Here is a 23241-nt window from a genome sequence, read left to right on the forward strand (position 1 = left end):
TACACAGGATATTAAAAACAAATATTGCGAACTGCGACAGGAAAATTCTCTTCAATTAACTTACATAACAGTCAATCAATATAATATACTGTGATATAAAACACGGCAAAACATAAAGCATAGGCAGTGGTTCAGCGTAAACAATTCACCAATATAGGTAATAATACCGGTATCTTTGTGATCAATCTAACTAAGCATATATCCGCGACATACAATGGTTGTGGAGTTTTGTTTTGCAGGACCAAAAAGCAAATGGCAAATAATAATACTGAGCTAGTAACATTCGAGCAACTGGTCCAAATTATGGACATTTTAATATTAGAATACCACCGTTCACTCGCACGAACGTCTGTGATTAGAAATTACTCTCTCCTCAAACTCGTTTGATATACATGAACATAAATGTTAAAGGTAGTTTCAAATAGGGCGCGATGTATGTACAATTGTGTACTGTTAGTTCTCGTTTCCGTTATCATTTTCTGGACGCATCCAAACGCTTGGATGGAGTTTAACTGTTTTACTGACGTTTGAACCATATCACGGCCAAGTATACAACTCAAATTTACACAAGGGCAACCTGGCGTTTGTATATATTATACAAGGTGAGGTCACTGTTTTCTGTTTAAATTTTGTTGCGCGTTAAATAATCCACTACCTAATGCCCGTCACAAAATACCGAGCTAATGACACAGTTAATCATGATTTAACGCAAAAAACTAAGCTATTAATTGAAAATAGTATCTCCAGAAAACTCGCATATTAAATGAAAGTAATATTTCAAGAAACTTACCTATTGTAAGTTATTACGAGGTCATGGAGCAGGGTTAAATATTAACGTAAAACACACAATACTATTTCTGGAAATACTTCAATCTAACACATACAAAATGGCAAAATTGCAAAAATGGACACGGCATGTTTTAGAATAAGTAGGATCTACCAAAGCCGTTTGCGAGTCATGGCTAGCAATGTTTGACTTGCCTGGTACGTAAGTGTGGCAGTATATTCTCTCAATACTTCCACATCTTCGATCTGAGACTCGGTAAGTCCAGTGGCCAGATGTAGATCCTGAATGGTTACTGTCCCCTGCAAGCAGACTGATTTCTTCTAGTCGACATTCAGGTGTTCTAGACCACTATAACATGGTCAGTATGTGGATTGTCAATCAAGTCAGTAGACACACACTGGGATGAACCTAGTGTCAGTGTATACGTTTATGTTTAATTGGTCGTCAGTAGACTTTCTTATCTCGCACTTCTTCAACAGATTGGCATTATACAGTTTATTTATACTATCCTTTTCTATATGATTGTCATTCCGCCAGCCCTTTTCCTTAACACGGTATTGTCATTGTCATTGCATTTGCAGCTTGTGCCATCTCACCCACGGTAACGTACATTTTCCAAAATCAACCTGATACCGAGCATAGGACTTGCTTAGTTTTATTTGAGCCAATTTGCAGGTGTCATCCAATCGATTCTATAGGTCAATGATATACCCATATGTACCTTTAATTTCAGGATTAGTGAATTATTTTGTCCATAGGTCTTGCAAGGTGGTCAGTGGACGTCTCTGTTCTCCCATACAACAGCTCGAATAGAGAGTATATGCATTTGAGCATGTACTTTTGTTTGTAGATTGGCAGGTGGAATACTATCTCACTTTTGACTCGAAATCTCACAAAGTGATGAGGTCAGGCCAAATATAAACCACGTAATAATATTCAACCACACGTAATCTCCTTATAATAAATAAATTCGTCTCTTATAATTACAATCCAGACACAACAATATCTACAGAAAACATACATATTAAGGAAAACAATATAGAAGAATTGCCCTGACATAATTAAAGGGTTATATGAATAGGATAAAAGTTCAAGTGTAGACGTGACAAGTAAAGAAACAAAGGGAAAACTGGGATTAGGAATTTAATATTCATTATAAATTGTCTCAAATTGCCCAATACATTTCTGCTATTGAGTCATGTACTATTCTGCGGTTAAATATATAGTTATAATGTTTGAACATGTAAATAAAACAATAATGCCGGAATATAACAGTATTCTAATTTTGCACTTCTAGATAGAACTATCAGAACTAAGTTTACCGTTACATTAACGTACATTAAATGGTATTGCCAAATGCCGTTATCGGTTAGTGATTGTTTTAATGACCAACATTATTGAAACATACATGTATCCGAGTTTTTAATTAGGGATACATCTTGATGTCGTTCTCACGTTTGTCCAACCAGTCGTAGCAACAGTTGTCAATTTGACTTTACCATGTCGAATGCTGATATTAACGAATGAAATAAATATTTTATTTGTAAATTATTTTCTTTGTATCGGCATTTATGCTATGTGATTTAGTAAGTCAGTTAAAATAGTTATTTGAAATTGAAAATAGTTGAGATGATTTATCTAATTCAAAAATAATCGTTGACATATCCTGTCATTCTGTAATGAAACATAAAATCTATTTTCAATTACCAGCTTATGATGCAGACGGGATAGTCACTGTGGTTGGAGAAAATGGACCTTACGAAGCAGGTGAACAGATCGCCTTCGAGTTTGATTTGAACATTACGATAACAAATCAGCTGAATTTGATGGATATTCGATTCTTTGAAGATGCATATAGACTTCAAGTGAGTGAGCGAGATAGTGGGTGGCCTATCGCTGTTAAATATTCGTATGATTGATTGTAAAATGTTAGTTATTGAGAAAGCGTTAGTTTGTATGTCTGTCTGTCAGCGGGATAATTAGAATTGCTGTCGATCATTTAAGACTTTTAAAAGGGGTCGCAGCAGGAACACAGACCAATTTATTTAATGTTGGCAAGATCTAGGGTTGTCAAGGAGACGGCTATTGTTGGATAGATTATTCGCTTTTGCCATACTATGAAAAAATGAAGGAAGATTTTGGTGCGACCAATATTTGGCTACATTCATTATGGTATTATTAGAAAGATTTCTACCAGGTTGCCAGATAACCAATAAAATGATTGGTGACGGGTTGACTCGAGCGAAAGATCAATTGATTAGAAAGATCTGGACCTAGTTTCAATTGAGACAGAAATATTCAGATTTTTTGTTATCGTCAGAAATATTCATTGCAAATATGGCATGGCGTGGCGGAGATTTGCGCAATTAGTCTGAGTACCTTCTATATTGAGATTTGAAACACACAACTAATTTCATAATTGCGAGCAAAATGCTGAAGTGTTATTTTTGTTTTGTTTATAGATTGAAGACATACAATATTCCTGCAACCCTGAGTGTACCTCGGTAAGTAGTTCCCCTTATACGTTATAACTTCAGATCGCACAGCAATGATCATCGGCATGGAAAACAAATATTGACATATTACACTGGTTTATTACAGATTGTCCAACTGGGAGACGGTCATTTAACAATATTGAGAGTTTCTGACCCTCATACATTTCGATTCTACGGAACTTTGCTCACTTCAACGTCTGGTAAACCTTTTTTTTTATATAACTTTAAGTAACTAGATCGTCTTGAAATCAACTACATTTCGCCATGATATACACAATTATACAAAATGTACATTCACTTGATTGACCGAGTCAAACTGTTTTAGTCTCTCATGGTAGTTGTTCCGATATTGACGATTCCTGCGATTACACTCTGGATGGCGAATGCGATGACGGAAGCGAGGACTCTGACAGTAATTTCTGTGTGTATGGTACAGATTGTACAGACTGTAATGGGAACAAAGGTAAGAACAATAGTTACCATGACTACAACTGAGATAGATTTTTTTAGAAGACTCATTTTAGAAATTCGGATATTTTGCATAATAACGTGTGGATTCGCCGTGATTATTTCACGTTTTCATATTATCTTTCATAGTCGGACCGTGGTCAGGGTACCAATACAAATTGCTCATTCAGCTGAGAATAATGGCGATTCCGAATATTTTCTACATGGACTTCATATGTAAATCTGCATTTGCAGCCACACCGTTCTTCGAATTTTCGCATGTTGGTCCCACCGTTGATGGCGTTGCCCCTCTTCAGATCGGTGAATCGGCGACAACGACATTAGTTATGGCGTTTCCCAAAATATCACTGAAACCCTGGCAAATTGAAATTGGGAACGGCTGCGGGGACGATGAAATTTCTGCGTTCTCAGTGATGAATGTTACGGTCGATCACTTGGGTAGCAACGTGCCATGTCCTGTATCAGGCGAATTGGGAACGCATGCTAACACGTGTACCGTGGACCTGACTGACGCGATCGCATATGAATCAACATGCAACAACACACGACATGATTACGCCGTTGTTAGTTTCGATGAATATATATCGATCACCGCTGGTGACGTCATAGACGACACAAACAAGTTGAGTTTGGACATATCATTTAGAGTGGAAGATATGGAGTTTCTGAACAATGAAACCGAGCTATGGATTGGTGTAGGTATAAATCTGGCAGGAAGTCAAATATTTGTTGCTACATTACCGGTTGCTGTGGAGATAGCAGAGGACAGACAACCGAAACTTCATTTTGAGGCGCTGTTAATGAATCATGGTGACACATATCAAAGAGGGTGCGTGTGATCTATTCGCATTTCCAGAAAGCTGAATAATCGATGCATGTTATTATGTTTTTCTAACAAAAAACTGTCTTTAAGGCAGTTATTATAGATAAAAAATGACCCTACTGTCTCAAGGCTTGTCTCCGTATACGTAGGACGCCCTCATTAATTACATTAATTGACACCCACCGCTAAAATAATCGAAAATAATCTGATTTATTTTCAGGGACGATGTCAGATTCAAATATTTAGTATATCATGAACAACCGTTATCACGTGCTTATGGTTATGACGTCACAATCAATATGGTGTACACGCCCTGGCTTACTTTCACAGAAATCAGTTACTGGAATGAGAACTCCATGCCAACTGAACCAACTGTAACATCTGGAGAAGGTAGTCAAATTAGAATAAAAGTAAGTCTGTCAAGATATTATGTTATATAAGTAAATTGTTGGTTAGTGCACGGTTACTACTATATTTTTTAGTTGATGAGTGGAATTTTAGTGACGAACAGCTGGTTTTGAAATAGCGGAATAATATCGTAATAGTAGTCACCTTGGTCTTTACTAATTTTCTATTATAGCCTATACTTTCATGCAACAAGACAAAAGTGGAGTTCTTACGTCATCTCTTCTATAAGTAAATTACGTCTGCTTACATGTGTACATTGTCGTCTAGGAGTTTAAATTTTGTATGAAATCTGTGACAACCACCAATACTGAACCGCCAAATACCCCGGATGTGCCTATTGTGATGATTTGTAATTAAAAATATTACAGCCCAAATAAATCACTGCATTGCATATTATGGTAACATGGTTCAGGTTTTTTTATTAAATTGTTGTACCATACGACAGTTACAATGGGTCACTGATGATGACATTTTCAAATTCAAGTCATGATAACCGTAAATTCATTGCATTTTACCAACATACGAGTAACAGGTGGTAGAGTACATGACAGGGTCGTGCGTCCGTATAAAATTCACTGTGTCTGAATCTCGGCCAGTAACGTACTTGCCTCAGGCATGGGTCGCTTGTTCTTTGATGTTCAATCTCAGGTGGGATTTTACTTAACTACAAAACTGGCAGTCTGAAGTAGCTTACTGGTAATATCTGAATGGTAATATATTGCTTTACAATTGCAGGTGGGAGATGTAACTTTCGATACTGTCATACATTTGGAGATTACTTTTAGGATTGGCGATAACCAGGAACAGCCAGCCGGAACGCACACATTTGTCGGACTATGTGAACTTGTCTACAAAGATTCCTGTGACTCGATAGGTTATCATTCACAATCCCCACAATATATCGTATTTGATTATGTTATACCAGGTAACTAAGAATCAATTTTGTTATGTCTGTGAAGGTATTAATTAAGACATGTACAATAACATATTACGTGGAATATGAAGTTCACCTATGATGTGTAGGTGGTTGCACGGCACACCTATCCTGTTGACGTCACGGAAGCGGGTCATCGCTAGGAGGCGCAACTTATTTGGAAGGACTTACGCTACGCCCCCATATGACAAATTAGTCCAAATATGACGTAACTTTGTGTTATGCAATGTCATCACACTCAAAACTCTGGCGCTATTACTTGTGCTATACTCATTCTTGCTTTCACCACTGCCACATCGTAATTTACATATCGAAGCACAGAACCACAGGGAGCCCAGGAACTATAATCAACTGTAATACGCAGTCTCTATGAGCGGGGGGGGGGGGGTATCGGCTGGTATCTAGTGTAAGAAATAGACAAGGGATGAAGGCTCCAGCCAGTTCACATTTTTTAAACTCGAAGAAACAAACGAAAAAAATCTAAAAAAAAATCTAAAAAAATACCAGGTTGAAGAATATTAGTTGCTCCTTCGAATTTCGCCAAAGCCTTACCTACATTTTACCGATATCTGCAGAATAAATCAAGAAAACTATACAAATTGACTCTATTTAGGAATTCCTAACGGTTAGTCCGAACGCACGACATCGTTGGAGGCGTGGCCTGTTCGGCATTTGTCAACAACCAATCACAAGACTGGTTACGAACCAGTTGAGCAAGACTAACCGAGTCGTGACCTCGATGTGGTTCGTAATCAGTCTTGTGATTGGTTGTTGACAAATGCTGAACAGGCCACGCCTCCAACTGTGCCGTGCGTTCGGGCAAACCGTTAGGAATTCCTAAATAGAGTCAATTTGTATAGTTTTCTTGATTTATTCTGCAGATATCGGTAAAATTTGAAGAAGCAACTAATATTCTTCAACCTGGTATTTTTTTAGATTTTATTTTTTATTTTTTCGTCTGTTTTTTCGAGTTTAAAAAATGTGAGCTGGCTGGAGCCTTCATCCCTTGTTTATTTCTTACACTAGATACCAGCCGATACCCCCCCCCCCGCTCATAGAGACTGCGTGTTACAGTTGATTATAGTTCCTGGGCTCCCTGTGACAGAACGTGACCAAAGATGGTTCCCATTCTCCGAGTCGGGCACTAATTTTGAACTTGGAATAATCGCCATAAAACGCATCTGTTCCATCGCCTGAATCTCACGATTTCGATGTAATGAAATGACTTAGGCCTGCAAAAACTGAAGCTGTATGGAACCGAACCTCAGGCATGTGATTATTGAGATACATGACCGTGTATACAACCTAAAATACTTTCCGTTTATTAACAGTTTTTATACTGTTTTTAATTCCAGAATGCAAAGACGGGCATCATCGTTTCAAAACGTCGTGCTATTACATCACTGATGATGAAGATTACAACTTTGATCAAGCAAGCGCTGATTGCGCCGCAGAGGGCGGTCATCTTCTTACAGTAGAAGACGCAAACGAATGGGAGTTTGTCCAAAATCTACTGAACACAACAGGGGCACTCACCAACTTGTTCATCGGCTTGACTGATCGGGACACAGAAGGAATATTTAAGTGGGTCAACGGTAGTTACCTCCGATACAGCATGTGGTTACCGCATGAACCTAACAATTACTTGGACAATGAGAACTGCGTCGAATTGTTGTCGCCTAGTTACAACATGAATGACAAAAAATGTAGTAAAGACCGCGGATATATATGCGAAATTGAAGGTATACACTTATATTAATGTCGTTGACTTTTTATGTTAATTTTCCAATTATAATATAATCACATAATTATAATTATGTCACATATTTTTGCTTTACAGATGAAAAGACCGTACCCTCCAACGATATTGAAAGACAAACTTCTACGTTAACGGGTAAATTTGTTGTATACAATATTTAACTTGTACAAACTCATAAATAATGGACTGACGTGACAATATAATATTGAAGAGTTACTCGTAACTAACACGTAATACGAGAATCATTAACACCTCAAAGCGTATTGAAGCTTGTAATTAAAAAAAAAAATCAATACTGCCTTGAGCTTTTCAACGTCATTTCCGGTAATGATCGCAAATAATATCGTATAACAGCTAGATCATTCTTATCGTATGAAGGTTTTGCGAAGTTTGGTGCAAATAAATAGAATATGCATGTTAACAATGAATATCCACATCAGTGTTGCCATAGAACGTTCTGAAAAATGGGACGAGCCTTCTACCCGACTACCCAGTTCGAGTGCATACCTATGCGATTTTTCGCTGTATCACGGCAACTACAACATGACAAATTGCTATATCAACAAAACTTGGTATGTCAAAATATTTTAAACAAATTACGAGTTTTTAAGGCCGAAATGTGTTTTGGATTCCACTTCCGATGAGGGCGCATGCAAAGAATACCGGTTGCTTTTCCCGCGACCATTCCATTGTTTGTCATTTTTGCTAATTGTGTGAGTGTGTAACAAATTGGCGAGTCCACGGAAACTTGATATATTAGTCTCAATACTTCATAATTGTTATCATATCCACCCTTTCCAGGTGAAAGGGCGTTGCTATATCGATGTTTAAGCACGAAAATATAATCATTGTAACTTTCAACTCAATTATTTATGCTATATATAGATACCTATGAGAGAGGGATACTTGTGAGAAAACATAAAGGTGATCTTATGATATGTGACACGCTGGTAGCCTGGTAAGTTCTGGGTTGTTATAAATCTTATCTAAATTTTGTTCTTGTAGTACGTTCATCGAGACACAGACTATAGGAGGGTTATTTGAGAAGCCAATGTTGGATTTGTCTCAGGGCTGTTATTCTGGTTGACTGGACTCGCTCCTATCTCTTCTTATCCTACAGCACATGTGACTATTTTAACAATATTAATCAGGGCTCCAAGCCAAAATAGTTTGGATTTCGTTTGTTATCGTTCATTTATTCTTTCACCGTTTTTTTTTTCTCCAGCCCTTTGCTAAATCAAATGGTCTAAAATGTCCCATACCCTAAAGTGAACTGGTACAACTTTTAGAGTTTGGATTAGTCACACGGACATTTTTTTAATGAAAAACAGAAAGTGATAAAATTAAATGTGTTTTTTCTTCATCAGCAACATAATCTGTATTTATATCACTAATAATAAGTACTTATTGTACTATATTTTTTTCAAAAATACTTCTTTGAGAATCGTCTGAAAAGTGATCAATTTCACATTGCTTAGTTCTCCATCCCATGTATGATAAATACAGCATTTCCCTTAACATGAACATTGTCGCCGAACTTCACAACCAATTACCACACATTTTAAAACTGTAATATACATTTATATGCATGTTACATTGCAGACTAATAAAATGAATGATTATGAAGAAGAAGCATTTTATATCATTTCGGGAATAAAATTAATTATTTTTCTTTGTAACATTCATAGAACAATTTTTAGTAATGCTTTCACAAAAAACATCACATCACTACCACTGGAAGTACGACAAATTGTGCACAGGTTTTCTTAAATCCAGCACGGCTGCCGGTAGCTGTAACAAAATGCAGTTATCATTATGTGTTCCATTTCAATAGTCTTTTCAATATTTAACTGAATGTTGCAAGGCAACATGGTGTGAAAATGTGTGCTGAACTAATTGGTTTACTGCATTTGCATGTGAATATTTGGGTAAACTGTGAAGAGTCTACATTGCCCAGATGAATGAGTAATAATGCTGATGAACCAGATGGTAGTGACTTTGTTGTGGTTGGGGACATGTAATGTTTATAAGTTACTGGTTTGAATAAGTTACTGGTTAGAATATAAAAATATCAAATGTAATTAGGAATCTGTGAAGTGTAAAAAACTATTTTTTTCACTGTACATGGAACTTTCATTTTATTTTTTGTAAAAACGTAAAATGCCTTTTCTATTTCCTGTAACCTGTACCAGCTGTCCCCTTGCCCCCTATTAACTGTTTATCTTCCACGTTATATTCAATAGGCAATACTAATATTCTGTTGTTTATAGGGATGGGGGCGATTGCAGCGAGTCTAGGCTGGGATCGGAGACCAATGATACTTTATGGGCTGGTAAATAAATAAACTGCTATACTGATATGTATTTTGCGCTAATGTACAGAGGACTGGTGTTATAGTCGTGTTTTTCAGTCTGTGTCGTTAGTGACTGTTTCATACATAAACGATTAAGTATGCAACGTCGTATTATGACACAACCTTTGGGCGTTGAAGTTTATGTGTGTTTATTTTTCAGGTAAAAGTCCTAAAATAACAAACATACTTGCATATGATAGCGACACTGATGCGTACTATGGCGTTGGAGGAGATGGCAGGTCGATTATATTCAGTGACGACGATAGAGAGACATGGTACAACATACCACCTGAAGTTTGGCAGAACACACAATCATCAAGTGACAATTTGCTTGAATATACTGCACTAAAATTGGGTAAGGCAGACTGTCTGCGTAAACATGTCTGTTTCAGGTCCAATATTTAAATTAATTCGCAGATTACAATGTACAAACATGAATAATTCGATTCAGCTGACTGCTCTCTTGAAATGTATCAGTTAAAGGGTGGTGGTCGTCGTGTTCAAAGTTCATGTTCAAACAAACAATGTATTTTACACTCGTTGTATACGTCACTATGAGTCCTATATCGAACAGGACGCGACGCGACGACCACCCCCTTTATCTTTTTCACAACCAGCAGTTTTACGCCCAAGTTCCACTCACAAATACAAGTTTTGGTTATCCTGAAATAATAATAAAAGAGTTTGAAATACAAGTATGTCACTCTTTGCAAAAAAGCTGTCTTCAAAATAGAGCAGATTACACAAATTCCAATTGAGGTGTCAAACCATTAGAGCGTCATATATAACCAACAATCAAGAATAATGTCTGAATGCTCAAGTAACATTTTCAAATTTGAAAAGAATTATTATTGTAATGCGTTCAACTTGAGTTAGTGTCCTGCATTCATAGTTTATACTTTTCCCTGCCCGATAAAAATAATTTAATGGTATTTTCCAACATTTTCTTTTTGTGTAATTGGAATTGATGATAATGTGAGAAACTGATGATGCGAAATAGTAGATTTAATCTATTTGTCATATACTTTACACAACTGCGGTTCTAAATTACTTGTGATTCCTTCCCGCAGACCCATCGTTGGACCCAGAGACGTTTATCAATTACGCCGTTGGCAAAACTGTAACCTCATCATCGGAGGTAAACGGGAAAGGCGATGCGTCGAACGCTGTTGATGGCAATAAGAACGGTAACTACTCTACAGGAAGTTGTTTTTCGAGTGTTTCTGAGCCTTCTCCGTGGTGGACGGTACACTTAGGTGTTTCTCTTGATATATATCACGTGACGATCACCAATCGACTAGATTGCTGTGGTAAGTCAATGCCACCAAAATTCATTTAATTCCAAATCGCTGATAACACATTTTCGAAAGTCAGTGTAACAAAATTTGATCATATGAACCTCATATGAACTGTTTTATTTTCACTTTAGTTTTCAAACTCTTATTGGGCTTGAATCTAACTGCATTATAGGTGGGTAGTTCAGACATTTGCGCAATGGTTATAAAAAACACATGCAAAACATTTGACATGTTGAATAAGAGATGGGTGAATTTCACAATCTACATTTGAGTAAAAATACGTTTTCCAATTCCGGATCACCCTTAACAATGCGACAGAGAAATTATGAACAAAGCTGTGTTTCTTATTAATATATTTTTCTTTAGAATACAATAAAACTTGTATATACCCATATTCACGAAGTTGGAATATATATCCAATAGTATTTGAAATACCTCTAGTATTAGCACTTTATTATTCAAAACACAAATTTATAATAAATCATGACTTTTTTGTTTTAGCATCCAACATAGAGGGCGCTATAGTGACAGTGAACCCCGCTGGTGACCAATGTGGCAGCCAGGTAGATGCGGATACAGCAAGTTCCGAAGTAATCTTGCTGGACTGTAGAAATCCAGAACCTTTACGAGGGAATGAGGTTACAGTTTCTATGGAAACTACTGCTGTGTTAGTATTGTGTGAAGTTGCAGTCTACACGCCAGGTTAGATACGTTCAAGTCTGAATACCCAAGAGGGCGCACTTACACAAGAACGATAGTTGTTAAAGACATACGCTTTTATTACAGCATTCATATAGTTACACAGACAACATATCAAACATACCTAGTAATTCCAAAGATATTATAGCTGTAAGAAAACAGGCTTATGGTGGAATCTTGCCTAGTTCTTTGAATTAGCCATGCATGTACCTCTCTCTGTATTCGATATACTAGTACTGCTAATTTTGTTTTCTGTTTGTTGTCATTGTAGTTAAAGCAGACAACCAGGCTCTCTATATAGACGATATTCAGGCGGCAATCTGGCAATGTTCAACATGCAGATAAAAAAGAATCAAGTCATAGTATAATCAATTTCTCCACAATCCTAGTAATTTTCATTATCAGATGGATGCATGCTCCGCAATCACTCGTACTTTTGTGTTATCTACTGTCATTTACTGCTGATATTTGCTGAGAATGCAGTTAATTAATGAGACACATGATCATATATGGACATCTCTTGCCAAATGCTCCGATATTGCATTGTCCTATCTACAATAGCACTTATGATAATACACTTATGCATATTAATGAGGTAATGTGAACATATGGTCAAAAGAATTGTGAGTTATTTCTGTGGTTATACACCATCATTACTGTACTTGTTACATGATCCTATCTGTAAGAATGTTACATAGTTATGCATATTGTGACATGAAAAGTACTTTTAGAAAACAGAGCCCTTGATGTGTGAATGAAAAGTACACACGTTTGGATACTTTGTAACAACCCATTGTACATGTTTATTTTTAGACTGCTGATACAGTCACTGGATTGTGTTGTCAGCAGAATTTGATATACATGCGTCTTGTAATGGTATGTCACAGACTGTGGTGTGGTGATTGTGAAATATCTTGGAATGTGCTGAGCCCAGCGTTGTTAGCAATAAAAATAGATACGATATCATTGACCCGAGTCTTCTACTTTAAATTGGTAGAGCTTGAATATAGAGTGGTTTATTCCAATACCAAAATTGGCATTCATTATACACTAATTGGTTCGTTATTTCGAGATAACCAATCATTTCGTTGAATACATTTTATTGCTTGCATGGCCATAATTTAGTTGTGGTATTACGTTGAGACATGTGTGAAAACCTTTATTCAGGAAGGTGACCTGACGTGATACTGTTATATCCTGTGATGTTGATTCTTGCCTCCAATGAGCTGTACCTTATACTGGGGTACATATGCAAACGTGCTGTGCAGTAATCCCTGCTGATCAACAGGAACCACTGAAGTTGACTGCCTGAACTACTCCCGTTAACGTTGTACCAGTGCTACCAGTAGCAGCAGATAGCAGTGCAGTTGCCGATACTCCCTGGACACAGAGCACGAGTTCAAATTGCAGTGCACCTGCTTCGACAGTATGCCAGATACGATGGAAGATTGTACATTGCTGTCCATCAGAGAGTGGAATGAACCATGCAGCATCGATCAGGTCCCTAATTTTATTTATTTACTGTATATCCCCATTTCTTGATGGTTCCAGTGACCAGCAACCCTATTATTTATTTATTAAAGTAAAGGAAACCTTATATATCGTGTTGTTTTGATTTATTGTATTCGTTACTGGTATATGTCCTTCCCTGCACCGCCTCAGTTGTGGTGATATACATTCATCAAACGTTTCCCACCTTCGTAGCAGCGGACGAGCTGAAAGGGAGGAGACTTACAAGATAGCACGCTAGCAAAGATGTTTATTATTAGACCTGCATTGAAGATAAGCTCCCAGCTCCTGAATACGGAGTAGCCCCAGAAAGGCCCCCACCCCGTATTTTACGTCACAATGTTAATTAAGGGCATATGACCATATATGGTCATCTGATATGTTAGTCACATGTCCGATGGATTCAATACTACACTAGGTGTATGTCCCTATTTAAAACAGTGCTTGAGATATTTCAGACAAATCATTCTGGGCCCTCACAATTTCCAATGATGCACCAGCGTAGAACGTATTACACGCAAGGAACTATCAAACTAACTGCTGATTGAAAAAAAAAATTGCCCAGCTCATTTCTACATTGTCTATAAGTTTCATTTATCATTATTTATTAAAGTAATAACTGAGATGATTTATTATATCGTCAGTCTCGAACAAACTCCCGGCATTCCTTGCACGATATGCGTCACACAGCCAGGGGTTTGGCTGTCATATTAAAAAAAGTATGATCGTTATAGTGGACAAGTCTCCATAATTGAAGTCGTGTTACTAGCCCCACAATGCATTGCATTACTCAGACTTCAATCATTTTTTCCTTTTTTTTAAAGAATTCTGTTAACATTCCTGCAACCATCTATGACGCAACTTAAACAAAAATCGATGTACATTGTATTGTAAAAATGGATCATTAATAATGTTCGTCGTTGATAATCTGGCTTTTTGTAGTTCTTCGTATTGATTTTGGAGTAGTCCAATCTACCTATGTTATATGAGCCTATTGGTTCTCTTGTAATTAATTCTCTTGGTTTTCTAGTGCAGGATTATTGTAAAAGATGTTATTATGTCGTAATGGTGCACTTAATAGATTAGTTTCGCGGAATGTGTAAAATGAGATTATTTTAGGTATACAGTGTTGATTTGTGTTGTAGGTATGTATTCTAGTATAGTTGTAATTTGCATATCATTTGCTAACTTAAGATACCATCTGAATTGGCATACTTGTTGGATGTCATCCATATATCTATTGGTTTATTACATTTGAATCGGTGTCTTCCATGTGATTGATTTTACTCAGCGACCACCGAAGAAAGACGTGCTTATCACAGTCTCCTGATGAAGTGCGCGGACTCTGGTGCAACAACAAGTATTTGTTTTTGCCAAGGAGACTTGAACACCTGTTACTATCTCACCCTTCTCAATGCTTATAATTTCACCCAGATAATCAGCACTACTACTTGCATTTTTCAACAATCCAGCACAACGATTCCATAACAAATATTACTAATCACTTTATTGTAAGTGGCACAATCCTAAAGGACATTAGTGATCATTATCCAATTTTTGGTATCCTTAAAAAAAAGTAAACATGTTTTTAGACAAAAAAAAAACGGTATTTACAAATACAACTTCGAAAACTAAAGAACTATTAAAGTCAAAACCCATTTATTAAAATGAAAAATAACCCTTCTCCAAAATGCACACGTATATAAACAATATAGAAACGTCTTGACTAAGTTGCTAAAGTCGGTTAAAACGTCTTATTACTCAAATAAATTTGTTGTCACCCGCGGGAACACAAATAAAACATGGCAGGTTATTAATGAGATCCTAAATAAAACAAAAACAAAGTCATCCCCCATGAATTAACGAAAATTTCTGATATCGGTGAAGAACTTAATGAATATTTCACAGATATTGGCCCGAGCCTTGCTGCTAGTTTAACGAACACAGATGACTTTCGACATCATTTCACCGGGAGTCAAATTAACTCGTCATTTTTCCACCCAGTATACGAGTCCGAAGTTTTCAATCAAATCAAATCCCTTAATCCCAATAAATTAGCAGGACATGACGATATACACCCTAAAACATCAATTCATTCAGCTAACATTAGTGCCCGACCCATTGCTCACATTATCAATTGTTCGTTAAGCCAATGTGTTTTTCCTGATGACTTAAAAGTTGCACCCATTCACAAAAAAGGTATTCCAGCAGAGGCCAGTAACTATCGCCCTATTTCAATCTTACCAATCCTTAGCAAAATATTTGAATCGATTGTGAATAAACAATTCATAAGTTTCCTTGAAAAAATCACATACTTTCAAACACGCAATTTGGTTTTCGCAAAAAACATAACACTAAACTCTAAGTTTATTGTTACTCTTCTGACTTCTCCAAGTAATTGACAAAAATGCTTCAATCAGTTTGTTTTCTTTCATCTCTTTTGTTAATTTAAGACTTTGAATCTATTCAAATGAATGTACAACTATGTACCTGTATATAACTTATTAATAGTATTATTTACTCTTTATTCAGTTCATTCTTTAAAAAAGGTCATGGACTAGACTAGTTTTAGGGAACTATTTTTGTGATATTCACTATAGATAATTTATATAAATATATATATATTTAAAATTCAAATTATATATACCTATTTACTTAATTTTATTTACTCATTTGTTTATATATCACATTTATTTGTTTATTATTATATGTATATATGTTCATAGTGAAATAAACTTCATTCACGTTCAAACATAATTCCATGCACATTACTATTATGCTGCAGGGTGACTTGAAATATTTCTAGGGAGAGAATAAATAATATAGATGAAAGGGCCATTATAGCTCCGGTCTTTCATATAGCGTAGTACAATGTTTTAGTACCCATTTGGCAGCTCTCATATGAAGTTATTGAACAACATTCTGCGCATCGGTGTAAAATACCTTGGGCGCGTTTGATATTGCAAAATCACGATCATGATTCTCAACGATTATCAAGACGTAAATATTGAAAACGAGGCTGTAAACAAAACAACGATTAGCATAATCACGATTATTCATGATGGCGGCCCTCAGCAACGGTGCGTATTCTTTCATCAAACAAGTTTTTGATACAGAAACGTATTCGTTTAATCAGTTTTACGATGATTAAGACGACGATAAGTTAATGTTATTATTTAGTGGCGTTAAACAGCGATACACGAGAGTGAACATTTTTGGTTATGCGGAGAACGTTGTTCCACGATTTCCGCTTGATGGTTTTAAGAGACGCTTTCATTTAAAGAAAGCAGCTTTTGATATTCTTCAACATTTACTTTTTAATCATTGTCCCGAGATACTATCACGGGGAAATTCTTCTGGGGTTCTCCACACGTGTCAGGGGGAGATCTCGTCTCTGTCTCTATACACGTCTGCTCGAGGTACGGGATCGGGACCTAACAGTCAAATAGACGCACACAACAAAATACGTTTCAACTCTCGTCTTTAGTCGGTCAGTCGAACACTCTATAAGACAAAGCGCCCTGGGGAAATGTCCCCAAGACTATAGCAAGGCTGACCCAAGACTCTGTCCCTAGACTGCCCCAAGACTACGTCTGTCGTGGTGTACTCGCCAAGACCAACTAAAACAACTTTATTCACTTTCAAAACCTTAACCAATTACAAAGCATTATAAAGACTCTAAGGCGTGGCCTTCACACATTCGACCTGCACACAGCCAATCACACTAAGTACTGGACACGTCATATCTTTTGATTAATCGTTCACTATATTACTAACTGCGAATACCAACTGTCAGAAATAGTAGTCCGGATAGGGACGGTTATATCGTAATTAGTTCCAAATCACTGAGTCGAGTTCCGTCCAGGACCTCGCATGAGCCTAAATGATGACAGATATAACACAGCCATTCACTAGTAATCAGCTAAATAAGTCGATCAGCAGATACGCGAAAACAAATTCATGACAATACCAACAGAACGCACCACACCTTTGCATGGTGGGCCACCCGTTGAGCTTCGTAAGCAGCTGCTTTAATATAACATTGTGGATTGGTAATCGAGAGTGTTGGAGGATGGTTTCAGCCGATTTAGGATAATTGCCTTCCATTGGTTCTCAAACGTGTGGCCACTCCATGGCTCCAGTGACTTTTTATTAGACTTTTTTTCAATACGCACAACGCATTGCGACAAGGCGTTACCCATAATGCATTGCGCCATTCATCAACTATTTTTCTTATATAACTTTATTCAAATTCCTGCTTTATTTAACAAAGTTTAACAAAAACTGATGAACATTAACTTGAAAAAACTTTGTGTTAATAATTTTCGACTTCTGTTCTCTGGTTGTTCGTAGTTTTTCTTGGCTATGCTTGAGAAATCCAATCCTCCGATACCATATGATGTTATTGGTTCTCTTGTGATACTTTTTCGAACTTGTGTTTTGTTTTCTAGTGTCGGGTTTCTGTAAAATATGTCAATATTAGATGATGCACTGGATGTGTCAAATCCTATGACTTCGGGTGCACAGTATGGTTTGCCACTGAGAGGTATGTATTTTATTGTGGTTCTAATTTGCATGTCCATAGTCCACTTTTTATACAATTTTTCTTCTGAATTAGCACATTTCTTTGGTGTCATCCATATATGTGGTGGTTTATCACATTTAAATTGATGTCTAGTTCCGTCTGGATGTGCCATTCCTGATGTTACCATGTTTCATCCGTCTCCTTGGTCTTTTGCCAAATCGTGTCCTGGCCAATATATTAATGGACAGTATGTGTGCCATAGTAGTGACAGATTAAATACTGATTCAACTATACTTCCATGTACTTTTGATTTGTTTATACTGTCATTTATTTTGTCTCTTTGTCGGTAGTTTGGATTGTCATGATCTTCATTATTTTGATATGATGCTGCTTGACGTTCAGGATTTGATATTACTACAAATCTGAATATTCAGCTGACAAATCCAGTATAAGCGATTTTTACACTCTCGGTATTACATATGTTCTCTCCACTCTGGTAGGTTTTCGAATCTTGGATAATTTAATTTTAGTGCATCAATTAGATCGTTTTTTTCTTATTTCTCAATGCATGGCATTGGAATTGTGGTGTTATTCCAATTTTGTCCTCAAATATAAACAGTACAGGTCTTGGTATGTGTAGTATAGTTTTTTGATTTGTCATATCAGTTACTGCCAATGGAGTAATATTTGTTAATTGTTATATTATTCTTCAACTCTCTGCATGCATAGACAAATAAGTGCTTTTCGTCGTGTTTTTGCATTGGATGATCGTGGCCTACCTATGACCAACTTGGTGTCTTATGTTATCAAGTTTCGACACTTGAGTTTGTGATCTGTCACTGGTGAGTACTTCTTGGTATATTGGTATATATATATATTGGTACAGTATTTGCAAACGTTAGTTCGTTGGGTCTATCCCCTGTCCATTCGAATTGAACATATGCATTTCATATTTCCCAATTCCCGTAAAGCCAACTGCAGAGCAGCCTTCATCTTCTTTCGTCGCGTTTGGCATTTCTTTCTCTCTGTCATCATCTTCTTTTTGTCTTTTACTTGGCGACATCGTTGTTGTTTCCGCTTCTTGCTCTTCACCTGTTGTTTGTTCTTGGTTTGTTGTTTCGACATTTATCTGTTGTATTGGTGTATTGTATTTGCACTTGTATTATATTTGTATTTAGAGTGTTTCATTCATAACATGGAATTCGTTATTTTTATCATTTTTTTTCTCCTCTAGGATACGCGTTACATATCCATGTTCAGCAGTTGGTATTCTTGGATTCCCATATTGTATGTCATGCTCTTTGCATATTTAATCTATTTTAACTTTGGCCTTTTTGTATTCTTTTAGGTCAGCACTTGGGCCACAATAATTATATACAGGTAATGAAAATTTAACCATTGTTACCTACCTCGTGTGTGCGTGTAAAAGTAATTAAACAATTATGAAGTTAACACTTATTTAATCGTCATATAAATTCTCAAAACACGTATAATGAATTGTAACTAGACATGTGCGAGGGCACAATAACAGATATATATATATATATATATATATATTATATATATATTGTGTTGGGACACTACGAATGCGTATGTAAAAAGTAGTATATGTCGTTATATTGGCATGTATATGTAACGTATATTTACAGTCGCCGAACAAGCACTCCGCCACGATCGAATCAATGCGTATTAGTTCAAAACAGCATATACAACACCTGTCCATTATACACATCTGCACACAACAAAAAATATATAGCTGATGCATGGACGATGACCATAAACTAGTAAATTATGAACTGATTAGTTTGAAATATATTACCAGAGTCTTTAAACCAGGCCACGGAAGCAGGTTCACCAGTAGCGCTCAAGTTCATGGTGCGTGATTTCCGCTAAGTATGTTGAACGTTAAACAACGACAAACTCTGAGTTGCCCGTCAATTTACGCTGAAAGTATAAAACGGGCAACTTAGTATATCAGTTCATTAAAAACGACAGCAAATTTTGGAATCTGAAGCTTGAATGATTAACCCCCATGTCGTATAATTTTCCCTTTGATTGTATCAAATCCATATTATTTTTAATGGAGAGCTAATGTATTCAAAGTCAAAATACCTTTTTCTAGTTCGACGTACAAAATACCATCAAAATATCATTCTTTTTTGCCATGGTGAAAAAAGCAAAAACGAGAAAACGTGCCTTGAATAGTAAGTGTTATATATATATAACTGCTTGAAGGATAGTTCTTATGAACGAAAAACTTTTCTTACATAACAGTCAGTAGGGTTGTGAGACACTCAAGTATTGGAATGCAGCGAAAGCAGTCGACGTGCCGATAGGAGCTGAAAACACTGCTTTTTCATTCAACTAAGTTTGAACAAAGCAATGCGTGTCTTCTAAGGGGGAGGTGGTCATTAATATTGAAATATTCACAGACCCAATACCCCGTGTCAGCGCCCTAACAATAGTAAAAAAATAACTTGAGTTTTCTTAATTATTATGAAAGCAATACATTACAATGTTGAAATATTAAGAGCCGGTACAATATTGTAAACAAATTTGCCTCGCCGTCCGTACGCTAGCATTTTATATAAGTGGCTTTGACATCGTTGTTTTTTTGGGCAAAACACATCAATATTTTCCTTGTTTCTTTTTTCTCTTCCTCCATATTAATATTGTTGAAAAGAGGGAACCCCTGGACCTCAAACTATAGTACTAGTCTGAGTTCAGACGGAACCCAGTCCCGCTATATCAACTTGTTGTGGAACACGATTGGTGTCGCTTAGAATTTAATAATAGTTAATACTCATTTAATCCCCGACCTTTAGCATTAAAACCACCATGTCGACTCACTCATGTGCCAGTGTTTGATCGGTGTTTTTAATAAGCGAGCAGAAAATAAAGGGATAACATGTTGTCGTTAATATTTCACTCTAGTTGCTCAAAATGTTTTCAGTATCTTTTATCAGTGACAAGTTACCTAATTAGTATGCATTTCGAGAAAGCACTGTGTGTGCGCATGTGCAGTTTGAAATGAAACATTTTTGAACACAATAAAAGCACGCGTAGAACTCAGGCTCCAGTGCCAGCTGATTTGTTTTACGATAGACACAATTTTAAAGCCTGTATGTAAAAAGGACGACTGACTGCGTGAAGTTCTATCCAGATCGAACGGCGCCCTCTCGTGCCAATCCCCCTAGAACTATCGAAAAGCATTTCAATCGAGTTGTCATGAATATTAATTTAATGCAAATGAACATTCGTGTCATGCAAGGTAAACGTGCAACAAATAACCAATCATCGTTTAGACTGGCACGTGATTTATGTAGTGCCACATTTCGTCTTTTAGCCTAGCTAGTCGTGCAGTCGACATGGTGTGTCATGAATTTGTTTTTGCGTATCTGTTGACCGACTTAATTAACTGATTATTAGCGAATTGCTGTGTTATGTCTGTCATCGTCTAGGCCTATTTGAAGTTTTGGACGGAACTTGGCTCAGTGATTTGGAACTAATTACAAGATACCGTCGCTATTCTGACATCCGTAGTTATTAATGTAGTGAACGATTAATCAAAAGATATGACGTATTCAGTACTTAGTATGATTGGCTTTATGATTGAAGGTTACGCCTTAGAGTCTTTTTACTGCTTTGTAATTGGTTAGAGTTTTGAAAATGAATAAAGAGAGTTTGAGTTGGTCTTGAAGAATACTCCACGACAGACGCAGTCGAAAGTCGTGAGAGCAGTCCGAGAGAGTCTTGGGGCGAGCCTTGACGCAGTCCAGTCTTGGGCGAGTCTTGGTTCAGCCTTGTGAGAGTCTTGGGGGCTTTTTCCCAGGGCGCTGTGTCTTATAGAGTGCTCCAAAAGATCGACTAAGACGAGAGCTGAAACGTATTTCGTTGTGTGTGCCTTATTTGACTGTAAAGTTAAAGTGACTTTCCCGATCCCGTACCTCAAGGGGACGAGATAGAGACGAGACGAGTTCCCCCCTGACAAGTGTGGAGAACCCGAGAGAAAGAGAATTTCCCCCTGACACGTGGTGGAGAACCCGGGCATTGTGTTCAACACAAAAATCATCCTGTGAAGAAAAGTGAAATGACGAAGAGGTGTCTTTCTTGTGAACCGAACTAACAGCTCCATGGCAGAGACGACTCAGAAACCGCGCTCGACGACTAACACCGTTACCAGTATGGCACCGATGTACAACGCTGAAGAGATGAAGATTTCAGAACCCCTTCGGAAGGACCAGTACCGGATAGGACTGTATAATTAAGAATTGAGCGACATTAAAGACAAGAAGAAGATGAAAGAACGACCCGGACTAACGCGACAAGAGAAGAAGACGCTTATAGACTTTGACTTTAGCTATCTTTGTATTGCTTAGAGAACCGCTCGTTGGACACTGTAACTGACACTGTGTAACTCAGGACGTTGAACTCTTTTCCACAACCCTAACCCTATTGCTCAGTAATGTATTGTATTGCCTGCTTTTTATTATCGTTTTTACCGTTTCTTTTAGTGATGTCGAATTGTATGTATGTAAGCGCCCAGATTTTTGTTTTGAACTGATATTTGGTGACGTTCGAGGTCCTTTGTAACGATTTAAGCGCGTTTGTGGACAAGTATTTGCAACACAGTGATTTGGAGTTTTGTGAAGTTTTATGGAGTTTTAATGAGTTCATGAGTACGGATTGTGATGGGGAAAGTAATGCCCCAATGAGTTTTTCAGAGTTTTGAGATTTGTCGAGTACAGAGATACCGACGTTTTAAGAGTTGTTTTTGTTTACGTGTTGTTCCGGAATACTTCTGACGCTTTTTGAGTTGATAGCACCTTTGTAACGTTTTTTAATGTCTTTTTGAGATGAGAGTTTGGTGCGCTTATATGCGTATTGTTTGATAACGCAAGCTTTTGTTCATGATTGACAGGTTTATGTAACTTAGTAGTTTCTATCGTTTTAGCCTTTCCGTCTTTTTGCCAGAGGAGTAATGTGTTATGAAAGCGAATTTGTCTTTGCATTCTGTTTCCACGCCGTATGACTTTTGTTTAGATTAACGAATTGTGAGTTCAGTTGAAGTTTATAAGCGTATATGACAGGAGTTTGATTAATAGCTTTTTATTCATTGTTTATTAGTTACCGCTTTGCAATGCTTTAACCGAGAGACGCATCCCTGGTAATCATGTGATCAT

The 23241-nt window shown here is 37.0% G+C and overlaps 1 protein-coding gene across 1 annotated transcript in view; it reads left to right on the forward strand.

Annotated features, from left to right (window-relative positions):
- LOC102803115 (uncharacterized) overlaps positions 1-10014 on the forward strand; it is a 32467-nt gene extending 22453 nt beyond the window's left edge. Inside the window, exons 14-24 of the mRNA XM_085497411.1 lie at positions 2498-2652; positions 3250-3291; positions 3389-3482; positions 3608-3745; positions 3880-4579; positions 4794-4983; positions 5717-5906; positions 7271-7657; positions 7756-7809; positions 8560-8632; positions 9945-10014. Coding sequence (XP_085353537.1) covers positions 2498-2652; positions 3250-3291; positions 3389-3482; positions 3608-3745; positions 3880-4579; positions 4794-4983; positions 5717-5906; positions 7271-7657; positions 7756-7809; positions 8560-8632; positions 9945-10014 — 2093 coding nt within the window. The remainder of the gene's footprint in view (positions 1-2497; positions 2653-3249; positions 3292-3388; positions 3483-3607; positions 3746-3879; positions 4580-4793; positions 4984-5716; positions 5907-7270; positions 7658-7755; positions 7810-8559; positions 8633-9944) is intronic.
- The last annotated feature ends 13227 nt before the right edge of the window (positions 10015-23241 follow it).

The sequence above is a fragment of the Saccoglossus kowalevskii genome, chromosome 3 (genome assembly GCF_978046115.1).
Source record: "Saccoglossus kowalevskii chromosome 3, keSacKowa6.1, whole genome shotgun sequence".
Taxonomy (NCBI): domain Eukaryota; kingdom Metazoa; phylum Hemichordata; class Enteropneusta; family Harrimaniidae; genus Saccoglossus; species Saccoglossus kowalevskii.